The 12421-nt window shown below is 55.4% G+C and overlaps 1 protein-coding gene across 13 annotated transcripts in view; it reads left to right on the forward strand.

Moving 5' to 3' along the window:
* The window catches only part of BIN1 (bridging integrator 1), a 58149-nt gene that overhangs the window by 25027 nt on the left and 20701 nt on the right, over positions 1-12421 (forward strand). For all 13 annotated transcript variants that reach the window (XM_077153502.1, XM_077153489.1, XM_077153491.1 and 10 more), the window contains exons 2-6: positions 3482-3562; positions 10262-10316; positions 10567-10661; positions 11055-11150; positions 12061-12168. In XM_077153502.1, coding sequence (XP_077009617.1) covers positions 3482-3562; positions 10262-10316; positions 10567-10661; positions 11055-11150; positions 12061-12168 — 435 coding nt within the window. The remainder of the gene's footprint in view (positions 1-3481; positions 3563-10261; positions 10317-10566; positions 10662-11054; positions 11151-12060; positions 12169-12421) is intronic.

Below are 12421 nucleotides of genomic sequence, written 5' to 3' on the forward strand. Positions count from 1 at the left end.
CCACCATTCGCAATCCCCCCTGCCCCCTTACACCCGGAGTCCCTCTTTCTCTGCGGATCTGAGCTGATCCCTCCCGTTAACACTGCATTGAATGATGTACGAGTTGTGTCCCCATGTCCCCAAGGCCCATGGCTTCCTTCTCTGTGTGCGTGAACGTCTGTGAGCGTTTATGTGGCTCTTAGGTGAGATTGGCTCTCTGAGCAGGTATGACGGGGTTGAGGGTGCTCGTGGCCTCCCCAGGGTGGGAGTAGCCATGCCTGGGAACCTCTTGTCCAGTGTGCATCATCTTCTCTTGTGTATGTGTAGAGTGTGGGCCATAGAAAGCGGCGGCTGGGCAGGGTCTTACTGAGGGGCTCAGAGCCTGCTGCCCTCTGCCTTGGTTCGGTTTTCCCTCTGGTAGCCACCCAGGAAGCTCCTTGAAGACGGAGTCCCTTGTCTATAAGAAGAGTGTGTGTGTAGTGAGGATTAAAAGAGGCCAACTTCTTGGACTTTCCCTTAGCCCAGGCCTCCATATGGCTACCATGTCCGCACCTCATAGAGGGGTGGGGACCCAGGGGTGGAGGGACGTGGAGAAGTTAACCCGAGGCCACCCAGCCAAATCAGAGCTGGGATTCACACCCGGATCCCTGTGCCCTTTACCCTCTCCTCACTCTCTGTGCAGGGACTGCCTGGAAGGCTGAAACCATCCCGAGTGGGCCTGGCCTCAGACCTGAAGTTACTATGAGCATTAATTTTAATTCTAATGGCTCACACTTCTAGTGTGCTTTCTGGGTGTCAAGGCTAAATTCTGCAGGTGCGTAATCCTTTCATTCTGCAAATGAGGAGCCTGAAGCTATTTTGTTCAAGATCTGGTCTCTGCCTCCAGAGCCCCTGGTGCAGATGAACTAACTGACCACTCAGAAGTGTGGATCTGTCCTGAGTGGGTAGTGGGGGACCCAGAGGTGCTGGGGACATGGTCCCTGACCTCAGGCTGCCCATGCAGATGGGGTCTTGTAATTCTTGAAGTGGTTACCGGCAATATTGTTATTTTTCAGACACACACCGAGTGACAGAGAGAGGGATCCCTTTCCTCCAGGGTCTCCCCACTGCTGGGTGGACTCTTACCTTCCCAGTTCTAGTCTTCCACCAAGCTGGCCTCCCTCTCTCAAGGCTTGGAGGTGGTCCCAGTGGCTTCGATTGTGTGGGGAGGGTGCACAGTAGTGTTTGGGACCTGGGGCTGGGGTCTGTGTGTGTCCCTGTCTGCATGACACCTGGGACATTGGTGCCCTTGGGAGCCTGACAGTAGGTGCAGACCAGGGTCCCTTTGTCCTCCTGTCAGACCCAGACTTGCTCTTTGGGATTGTAGGAAGCGCTGATTGTTCTTGATCATAGCGTTTCATTTTAGTTTTCTCTTCTTGTCTACATGAGTCCGGAAGCTGCCCTGGCCTAGATGGCCAGTTGTCTGACTGTTGTCACACATTGGTGTTGGTGGGGCCACTCCCTAGCACCCACCCCTCCCCTGCTGCCTCTCTCACCCTCCCTACCACCCACCCTGATCTGTAGTTGCCCTGGACAATTGGAAATGCCCTGGTGATGTGCCTTGTCTCTCTGGTCCTCTCACCTTGGCTGCAAGTTCTCCCTCTGTCTGGGTTGTCACCTCCCCCAGGAAGTCTTCCCTCTTCTCTAACTGCCTAGGCTAGGTAGGACCTCCACCCTGGCCTCCCACAGCCCTATGTGCTTCCCTGTGTTTCAGGACTAGGACACGTGTTTACTTTTTTCATGGCTTCCCCGTCATAGATGACCAGGGCCAGGCACAGAGCTGATGCTTGGTGAGGTGGCAGAGTGTTAAACTATGAGAAAGAAGGGCTGAACCACACTGAGCTCTGGGCTGGGCCAGGGGAGGTGTAGCAGGGAAGCACAGGCCCTCCAACGGCAAGTTGCGGTATGAGGGGCTGCCTCCATGCTGGGCCTTGGCATCACTCAGTCTGGGACCCAGGACTGGGCTCTGGGTGGGCAAAGCTGGTATTCGAGACAATGGAACCCACTGTGGGGTCTTAGAAGCGAGGATATATCTGAGGCAGTGCTGGCTCTGACCCTGGTCTCAGCAACTTCTGGGTTGGCCTCATTGCTCTCAGGGGGCTCCCCACTGCCTGTACCTGTAGGGCCCAGTCCCATCTGGGTCCCACCCTTAACCTGGGCCCAAGTTTTTCCCCTCCACCTTCTACCCCATCTACCAACAGTTATTTCCTTCTCACTCTTGTTGGGTTTTGGCCACTTCCTCTAGAGAGCCCTGCTGAAAATCTCAAGGCAATACTTTCTGCTTCTCCATTAGAGATGCGTATGTCCTGTCTCCTCTTGGTTTTTGCCTCTCTTTCTCTGCAAGCCCTACCTCTATCTCCATCTCTGATCCCCACCCCACCCCATCTCCCTGACTTTCCTCTGCTTTCCCCATCCCTCTTCTGCTCCTTGGCTCATTCTTTTGTCCTCCCTGCCCTCTGCCCCTCAGTTACTCTCCTTCCCTTGGAACTATGGGGTTGGAAGGAATGAGGCCGAGAGAGGGGTCCTAGGAGAACCTGCTAGGTTGGCTTTTCTGGTTAGTGCTTCTGCTCTGGCTCCCATTTTTTTCTAGGTCTTTCTCCCTTTCTTGGTCTTAAGTTTCTTCTCTGCTTTTACCAATCCATCTCCCCCACCTCTTTGCTTTCACCTCAGCCAAGAAGGATGGCTGTGACTCACCAGAGGGCAGCAACCCCTCCAGATCTCCAGTTGAGCTGAAGAGCATGTGGCTTGAGTCCATGCATGTGTGCCTCTGTATATCTATGTGTGTGTGTGAATGTGTGTATCTGGGGGTGTCTGCTGAGGGGTAGACCCTAACGTTGCCTGCCCAGCTGTGGAAGGAGGGAGAATGGTAGCTGGAGCAGGTCACACCTGAAAATTAAACGTCTGGGTTGGGAGCCGACTCTGTGATATGAAGAGCCTGACCCTCATTGCCCCTTGCTTTGGGGCGTCACCTCCATGCCCTGGGCCCACTCTGTTCTTCATAAGTTTGGAGTCCAGGGAATGGAGTTATATTGGGAGGTAGACGGCCTCTGCCTGGCCTCCTCTCACTCAGCTCACTTTCAACAGCTAGAGTGGTGGGGGCAGACACCCAGGGGTGCAGTGTGACATCGTCAAGGAGGCTGTCTTTGAAACCTCTATCTCCCGGTTTCCATCCCTACAGTAGGCCTGTCCCAAGCACCTACTCTTGGCCAAACCCTGGAATGAAGGTGGGGAAGGGAGGGGTCTCAAGACTTGATATACTTACTCCTGCACTTGGGGACCATGGCAGCTGGGGACTTGCTGATGGGTTCCAGAACTTTGGGCTGGGTAACGCTGCCATGGGCCTCCCAGACCCTGGGTTAGGGATGGGGAGGGGGTGCTTCTGTGGTATTGATGACTGGGCACTCTTGGTGTTGTGGCTCCCCTATTCCGGGTAACATTTGTCCCTCCCCGCTCTGTCTCACAGGTCCTCCAGAAACTGGGGAAGGCAGATGAGACAAAGGATGAGCAGTTTGAACAGTGTGTCCAGAATTTCAACAAGCAGCTGGTGAGTATGAGTGGCCCTTGACCATGAGGAGCAAATGGGGCAGTGGCTGCTGGGAGGAAAATGCCAAGAGCTGATCAGATGGAGGTAGGGGAGCTTAGAAGGGAGGGAGTCAGCGTGGGATGGCAAGGTTTTGGAAGCTTTTCTGGAGGAGAAGGTATTGGAATGGGGCTGGAACCATGGGAAAGAGGTGATGTTGTCACAGTGAGGGGACACTTTAGGTCTTTGGTAAGACATAGGAAGGGCGGTAGAGGACAATAGGGGGTGGCTTGCTCTGAAAGCCTTGGACGCTAAGGCAAGAGGAGCTGTGGGAGCTTCCTGTGAGGAGAGTTGCTTCTGCAGCCTAGGGTGGTGGTGAAGCAGATAGGATTTGATTTAGGTATCAGCCTGATAGTGCGGCTGGTTGGAGGCTGGGTTATTTCTAGGATGGCCTGTAGGCAACCCCATAAGGCACCCTGTGCTGTTGCTTGCTTCCTTCTTGTAGATGAAGCTGTTGAGGCTCAGGGAAGTTGGGTAACTTGCCTGAGGCCATCCAACCTTGGAAGTGGGTTTAGACCCATACTTGTCCAGTTCCAGAGCCTGGAGGGGACTTTTACCACATTCTTACCAAGACGTGGGGCTAGTGACAGGACAGAAAGGACTCAGTCATTTCAGCAGCTTGGAGGCAGTGGCTAGACACGTGGAGGACTTCCTGATGGAAGGGCTCTGAATACCCTTATTGGGCTACCCCTGAGACCTTTCCCCATGGAGGTCTGCTAAGTCCACTGTCTCAGTTTGCCAGTGTTGCTGTAATAAAATACCACATATTGGCTGAAACAACAGGGATTTATTGGCTCATGTTTTGGAGGCTAGAAATCCAAAATCAAGGTAGCAGAAGGCTGTGCATTCTTTGAAGTCATTAGTGCTCTGGTGGTGGCTGGCTGGCACCTGGTCTCTGCCTCTGTCACATGGCCATCTGTCTTTTTTTTTTTTCCTCCTCCTGTGTCTTCTACAACTGTGTCCAAATTACCTTTACTCACAAGGTCTCGAGCCATACTGGATTAAGCCCATCTGATTCAATTTGGCCTCATCTAAATAGCATCTTCGAAGATCCTGTTTTCAAGTGAGTCTACAGCCACAGGATTGGGGGTTAAGACTTGAGTGTATCTTTGCAGGGGATGCCAGTCAATCTGCTGCATCCAGAATAGGATATTTGTGTGGCTGAGCATGAGAGTAGTCAAAAGGAGAGTGAGCTGGCCCTGGGATTCCCACTCCCTGGGAAGGTCTGAGATAGAGGAGAGGGAGAGCTGGTCCACTATCCTTGGAGCTTCTGTGGGCTGGCCCAAGGAGAGGCAGGTGGGAAGGGAGGCCAGTGGAGGAGGCCACAAAGAAGGGGAATGGCAATGTGGGCAGACTCTTGGTGCTGCTGGGAAAGGGCCCGGGTGGGCCCGGGCCTGGGACTGGCTGGAACCAGGCCTCTGCTGATTCCTAGTCTGTATCTGAGGCCTTGGAAAGCACTGATGGCATCCACCCACCAAAGCCTCTCTAGTTGGCCTGGAACATGGGGAAAGGGGCCTTCTGTGGTGAGCCCTGAAAGCCCACAGGCCAGGGGCTGGTAGCTGTGCTGGGAAAGGGCTGAGAGCATGCTGGGAGGAGGCCAGGGAACAGGTGGGAAAGGGCAGAGGAGCATTCTGGGTAAATGCCTGGGAGCATTCTGGGAAAAGACCAGGAAGCAGCTAGGAGAGGGCTGCGAGCATTCTGGGAAAGAGCCAAGGAGCATGCTGGGAAAAGGCCAGGAGGCATGCTGGGAGAGGGCCAGGAGCATTCTGGAAATGGCCTCAGGGCTCCACCTGGCCTGCCTGAAGGGCTCAGCCGGTTCTTCTAGGACAGTAACCTGAGATGTTTCAAGGCCCAGGTAGGCGCCACATAGATTTCTGCTGCCTTGGTGGCCATGAGTAAGCTCCTGTCCCTTGGGTCTCAGTTTCTTCATATGGAAAATGATAGGCTTAAAAGAGACAGTTGTTGTCTTGGCTTCTGGTTCTGTCTCCTGGAAGACCTGGAGTGTCCTGGCTCAGCTGGCTTACCCCGTCTGAGGGTCTACTGGGGAATAGAAGTTCCTTGAGTCCTGACTGAGGGCCAGTATTACTGTGTGTTATACAGTCACGGGCCTCGCAGTCTTTGAAGTGGGCCCTATTGATGTAATCTTCATTTGCTGGTGAGGCTCAGAGAGGTCAAGCAACTCTACCAAAGCCACACAGCTGGTGTGGGATTTTTGGGATTTAAACCCAGACCTGTCTACCCAGTCTTCCCTCTCTGGAGCTGACTCCCCAGTCCTGGGGGTGGCTGGCTGTGCTGGGGAGATTCACGAGAGCAGCAGCCTCTCCAGGCTGCCATGATGTGGTTGAACCCTGGGCTCTGGCCCTTGGGTGGGAGTGTGATGGCCTCCAGAGCAGACTGTGCTCTGTGGCAGAGGGTGAGAAAAGCGGAGGACTGGGAGTTGAGGTTCCCCATGGCCTAGCCCTGAGCTGGGACCAGAGTGTTGTGCTCCTGCTTGTCCCTCAGTCAGCCCCTCTGGGTCCCTGGCTCCTGTTCTGCCTGGCTCTCATTCACTGATCCTTAGGCAGAGGAGCCAGCACTAAAGATAGCCTGTGCTGGCCCTGTCTGGCTGTGGAGGGAGGAGCGGTCACCTCAGCTGGGGCGTGGTCTGCCTTCAGCCTGGCTGGCTTTACAGGGGCCCAGGGTAGCGTGAGGTGGAGCAGCTTTGAGGTCTGCTTTGGGGCTCTGGGTTAATCCTTCCCTTGGAGGTTAAGGCTGTTGGGCAGTTCTGGATTAGACTGGTATGTAGGGACTTGTGTCGGGGAAGGATGTGGGGGCTGCTATTCCTGAGGGGATGAATTCAGGGCAGTGAGGGAGCCTGGCCTCAACCAACCTGGAGGGCTTGGGGGACCTTGGGAAAGGCTCTGGAAACTTTGGAAACTAAGCTTTCTCCTAACGTGGTGGGGGCAGGGATAGCAGGGAATTTGGTCATCAAGGAAGCCAGTTCTCCCAGGCCCTCAGGGAGGGTGTAGGTCACGTAGCCTGTCCCCTGCTCTCATAGGGACTCAGGCCCTGTGACTAGAAACCCTGAGGGCTATTTGTTCCTCACCCCCCAGAGAACTCAAAACCCAGCCCAGGCCACCCTGCCAACCTTCTGGGTCCTCCCAGGTGGACTGAGCTCTTCCTCTGAGGGGCTGCTGGCAGCTTGCCAGATCCCCAGGCTCACTTAGGTGTTTCTTTGTTGGGGGTGGGGTGGGGGATGGGTCTGATTTTCTTCTTGGCTCACAGCGAACGGTACTTGCAAAAAGTGAACCTCAGTGCTGTGGAGTGAGAATCTCCTGCCATGGATGACAGAGGGGCATCTAAAGGGTCCTTGCCCTTTAGACTCACTGGGAAGATGGGGACTTATGTCTTCTAGGACACTGGTGGGGGCTGATGCTGAGGGAGGTGGAGGAGCAGGGCCCTTTCGTGGGTAGTATGGTTGGGGCTTGGACTTGGTGCCCCCCCAAGGCTGCACTATGTGTCAGCCCTGGCTGGTGGTGACTCACAGACTCTTTTGAGTCCTGGAGGGGAGAGCTGGCCAAGTTGGACTGGGGTTCCCGAATCTTGTCCTCTCCCAGGTGGGCTGAGCAAGCAGCGTGACCAGAAAGAACTCCAGCCACCCCAGAGAATTGCTTCTCAGGCTTCAGGGTCCTGTTTGAGGGGTCAGGAACTGGAGCCAACACATACCATCCAGGAGACTGCTCCCCCGGTGGGGGAGGGCTCTATGTCCATCCCTGGGGACCGACTAGGGAAGGCACCAACCCCTGCCCATCTGCCCACTGGGGCTGCTTACAGAGCTGCCTTGTGTGGGCAGTGCAGGGGGCCCTGGTACAGCCTGGAGCCTGGGTGAGCATGGCCACTCCCACCCAGCCCCAGCTAGGGGAGCCTTTCCTTGGGGTGGAGCTCAGACAGGCAGGCAGGCATTGTGGGGAGGGGAGTGGCATGGAGGGGAGGGAGAGGAGGTGGGAGAAGGCAGGCATATAGCAGCTGCATCTGAAAAATTCTGTGACATCAGATGAATACAATAGCATCACTTCAACAGAGAAAGACTGGGATTGTTAAGATTAGGGAGGGCAAGTGGAAGCTAGAAAAACCCCTCCCCCTTCCCCATTCCCAGAGAGCCCAGTACAGATCCCCAGGAGGAAGAAATTCCAGAGAGGCTGGAATGCTGGTGGAATGTCCTTTTGCTTCTTCCTTTAATCTTTGGATAGGCGAACCTTGAACTTTTACATACATAGGAATTACATGTGTCCATGGTTGTATATTATACTTTATGGGGATTGAAAGAATTTTAGGGAGGGATTTTCTTTTTCCCCGCCTCACTTTCCCTTTTTTTTGGTTATACATCATCTTATGTGCCAATCTTAAACCTTCCCTCCACTGTCTCTGTTGTACATGGAAATACTCATTGTATAAGTAGGCAGATAGGTGTTTCTGTGGGGTCATTTGGCTGCAGGTTCTCTCTAAGCACCCTGAGGCTCTCAGTGCTGGGGCTTCAGAGGCCTGACATCCAGGGTTCTCATTCTGGTTCTCCCAGCTTCCGACTGGGTGGCCAAACCGCTCCACTTCCTCATTTGTCTGGTGGGGCATGAAAAATGGAGGCCCCGGGGGGTAGCTCCACCAGGGGATGCCTGGTGGGGGAAAGGGGAGGAGAGAGCACGTCCTGGTTATGAGGAGGGAGTGCTGTATGGGGGGGGTCAGGAGAGTGTGGAGGGTACCTGAGCCATGGGCCCAGAGGGCAGCTGCACTACTGCTTCCCCTGGTTGGAGAATTGAGCTGCGGGGTGGGATGGCCTTATGGGCTGAAAAGTGCTGGGTGTCCCAGGACTGTGGCCCCAACCCTTTCCAGGCTGATGCAGAGCAGCTGGGTCCACATCTGTCTAGCCCCTCTGCCTGGGCGAAAGAATCCAGAATGAGGGGAGTTCCAGAGCAGGGGTGAAGTCAAGGGGTGCTCTTCTCCCTTCCTCCTACCTGCCATGTCCAAGGCCCTCCCAGAGATCTTATTTCCTGGTCTCTTTTCTAACTGGTATGGATGGCTTCAGCTGCTCTCTGAGCCCCTGGGTGTTTTGGGTATAATATGCCTTGCACCCCCCTTTTCCCCCCATGTACATCTGCTTGCCTGCAGGGAGCTATCTTCTCAGGTGACTGAGCAGGAAACTGAGGCTCAGAGAGGCTGAGAACCATGTTTAGGGCTGTGTGCCTAGGAATGGACAGGGCTGGGTGTTCAGGGCTCCAAAGCTTGTGGGTGCTTCCCCCTTTTATACATGGCTACTGGAAACATCTGCATCTTGCTGTTTGCCCCTCCTCACACTGGGAGCTTGGCCAACTCCTGCCTTCTCAGCTATGGCAGCCCAGAGGACATCCTTCTAGCCATCTGGCCATTTCAGGAAACCCCGGGGGGCATCCAGCTCATGGGCGTCACTGCCTGCTGCACCCCATCTCTAGACTTTTCCTACGTCCCATACCCACCCTCTCTTCAGGCCAGTGTCCCTAGAGTCCTGGACCCAATTCCCCTGTACCCCTGTACTGCCATCACTGGTGGAGGGCTTCTTTCCTGAACCCCACCCATCAGAACCCTCCTGGCCCACCAAAGGCTAGCCCTGGCCCTCCTTCCCTGTAGGCACAGTGGGAAAGTTCTTGTCTTTGCACTACCTGAGCTTATAGAACCAGGTACCTGGGGGTTCATGGGTCTGCCTGATCCTCACCTCAAAATGCTCGTGGGTTGTTCAGTCTACAGCATGGTGTGTGTGTGTGTGTGTGTGTGTGTGTGTGTGTGTGTGTGTCTGTGTTATGCAAGCTGAAGTATGCATATGCTGTGATGTGTGTGTATTGTATGTCTGTGTGTTGTGTGTATGCACGGGTGTGTGCAGGCTTATGAATCTGGGCATGTGCATGCAGATCTGTGTATATGCTTTGTGTATGTGTGTATGTACATTGTGCCTGTGTCTGCAGATGTGTTTGTATGTGCATGCATGTGTTGTGTGTGTGCATGTCTGTACATCTCTCTGTTATGTGTGCATCTCATGTGTGTTGTGGTGAGCATATGTTTGTCTTTGTGTGTATTGTTTGCATGTGCATGTCTGTGTGTATCATTGTGTGTATTGTGTGTGTCTGTGCATCTTCTTGTGTATTTGCAGGCACATCTATATGTGTCTTTGTGTGTGTTGTGTGCATCTGGGTACATTTCTGTTTGTGTTGTGTGTGTGCATGCATGTGCCTGTGTGCAATTTGTCTGTATCTGTGTGTCCTTGAGCTAGTTCATATCCATGGCAGACATGGATCCTGCCTGCCTCACAGGGTCAAGAACAGTGTGGAAAGAGAGAAGGTGCTGGCAAATGCAGGCAAAAATGACTGTAACCTAGGAGTTGGGTGGGGGGATTGTACCTGTCTCTCTCCCTCCTCCAAGTGCCGAGTGTGCAGTGGGCACTCAAGGGTTTGGAAAGAGAGGTGATGACTGTGTGTTTGGCTCCATGTCCCAGGTCCCATGTAGGTGCTTGACACCCCTTGTCTTTCCAATCCTCCCTGTGACTGGCAGTATGTAGTCATGATTTTCAGAGGAGGAATGGGGGGCTGGCTAGCCTCTGGAGGCTGTCAGAGGAGCGGCAGGAGGGACAGGGTCTGAACTGGCCTTGTTTTCTCTTTGCAGACTGAGGGCACCAGGCTGCAGAAGGATCTCCGAACCTACCTGGCCTCTGTCAAAGGTGAGGGGCAGGCAGGGCTCTGCAGCATACCTGACCTAGGCCTGTATACCATGAGGGTGTCCCCTGGGTGTGGCTGAGGGACGCAGAGCTAGGGTGGGTGTGTGACACAGCCAGGTTGGTGTTGGGGAGCCAGACCTGTTCTTTGAGAGTGACAGAGCGCCTTGCAATGAGGGTTGGGGTTGAGGGGAAGGACGGTCCCACCTGGGCCCTCCCTCCCTGGCCCTGGCCTCAGTGTGACCTTTGCCCACAGCCATGCACGAAGCCTCCAAGAAGCTGAACGAGTGCCTGCAGGAGGTGTATGAGGCCGACTGGCCTGGCAGGGATGAGGCGGGCAAGATCGCCGAGGTGAGTGGGCTGCTTGGCCTTGGCTGTCATTCCAGCCACCCTCGCCCTGGTGACAGGCCTTCTGGGTTGGGGGCCCTCCCTGCCTCTGAACCAAGCTCACCCTCAGGTATTGGATGAGATGAGGGGTTGTGATGTCCCTCCACTGGGTGCTGGGTACCTCCTGACTCCTGACTCCTAAGGACCCCTCCTCCCTTCCAGACCTGGGCGGGTCTAACCCTTGAGGGGCTGCAAGGGCAGAAATTGTCACCCCCCCCATCCTATAGGAGAGGAAGTCAGGGAGTTGGGCCCAGGAAGGTGCTGGGGCTGAGCCCTCAGGCACAATGCCCCTGTGTCTGGGAGGTGAAGGCTGGGGGCCAGGCATGGGCTGCATTGATGGGCTCTGGCCTCCTGCAGAACAATGACCTGCTCTGGATGGATTACCATCAGAAGCTGGTGGACCAGGCCTTGCTGACCATGGACACCTACCTTGGCCAGTTTCCCGACATCAAGGTGAGGCCCCTTCAGCAGGCCTGCCCAACTTCCACCCTACAGCCTGTGCCGGGAGAGCTGGGAGGGAGCAAGGGGCTGAGTTGGTATCTCCTCAATGTGGCCTTTCACTACGGACCCTTGTGTCCAGCCCACCTGGCCCCTGGCCCCTGAGTGGGGCCTTCCTGGGTCGCAGGGCTGAGTGTTACACCTGTGTGTCAGAGTCACTGCGAAACAGTTGAACGACTGGGTAAGGTGTATAAGGGAATATCAGGCCTGGGCGTGTGTGTGTGCCTGAGGTTCCCTGGGTATCTACTGTATGTGCCCAGAAGGGCAGGCCTGTGCCTTTATTGATGTTGCTTCCTATTGGGTGTGTACATATCTTTAGGAAGCCAGCTGCCACTGCTCAGTTTGAGGCCTGGGCACTCATTAGGAGCTATCAGTGTGCCGAGGATGGCACTGGGGTTAAGAGGTGACAGTCTCATGGGTTCTGCTGGTCAGGTCCCCTCTGGGGAGTTGCACCCTGTTTTGGTCCCTGTGCTCACCCAGTGGAGCTGCCTGGGGGAGAGGGCCCGAGGATACTGGGAGAGGATGCAGAAGGCAGGCAGGTTGTGGAGGTGAGGGTGAGAAGAGCCCCTGAGGGTCCCTGAGGCATCCCTGAGTGTCTGAGTACTCAGGAAGGGCACGGCCCACCCAGGACCAACAGCCCCAGGGCAGGGGCTTGCTCAGGTCCTTGGTACTTGACATGGGTTAGTATAAGGGACTAGTTGACCAGGGTTGGAGGGCTGCCTTGGAGGGCTGCAACAGGGCCCCCAGTGAGCAAGTCACCAGAGACCCACTGCTCTAGGCCCTCCGGCTTCTTTGGCCTTCCCAGGACCCAGTTCCCTCTGGGCCAATCCTGGGCTCAGCTCCCTCCTCCCTATCTGTCCCTCAGTCACGGATCGCCAAGCGGGGGCGGAAGCTGGTGGACTACGACAGTGCCCGGCACCATTTTGAGTCACTCCAGACCGCCAAAAAGAAGGACGAAGCCAAAATTGCCAAGGTAAGGGCTGGCTGGGGGTGGGGGTGGGGAGGGGGGTTGGCTTATGGCCTTCCTCTCTCCCTCCCTCCACCTGGAGTTCTGAGTGCACAGTACAGCAGGGAGCAGAGTGGAGGGGGAGGTATGGGGAGGCTGGTGTTCCCTCACCCCCCAACTCAGGGCTGAGCCTTCCCTCTTCCCAGCTCAGGGCCCTGCAGGGATGATGGGCCTCTTATACAGACCCGGTGACTAGGCCAAGGTCAGGAGCTTTGGGGGG

Source organism: Tamandua tetradactyla, chromosome 3, assembly GCF_023851605.1.
Source record: "Tamandua tetradactyla isolate mTamTet1 chromosome 3, mTamTet1.pri, whole genome shotgun sequence".
In the NCBI taxonomy this organism is placed as follows: Eukaryota; Metazoa; Chordata; class Mammalia; order Pilosa; family Myrmecophagidae; genus Tamandua; species Tamandua tetradactyla.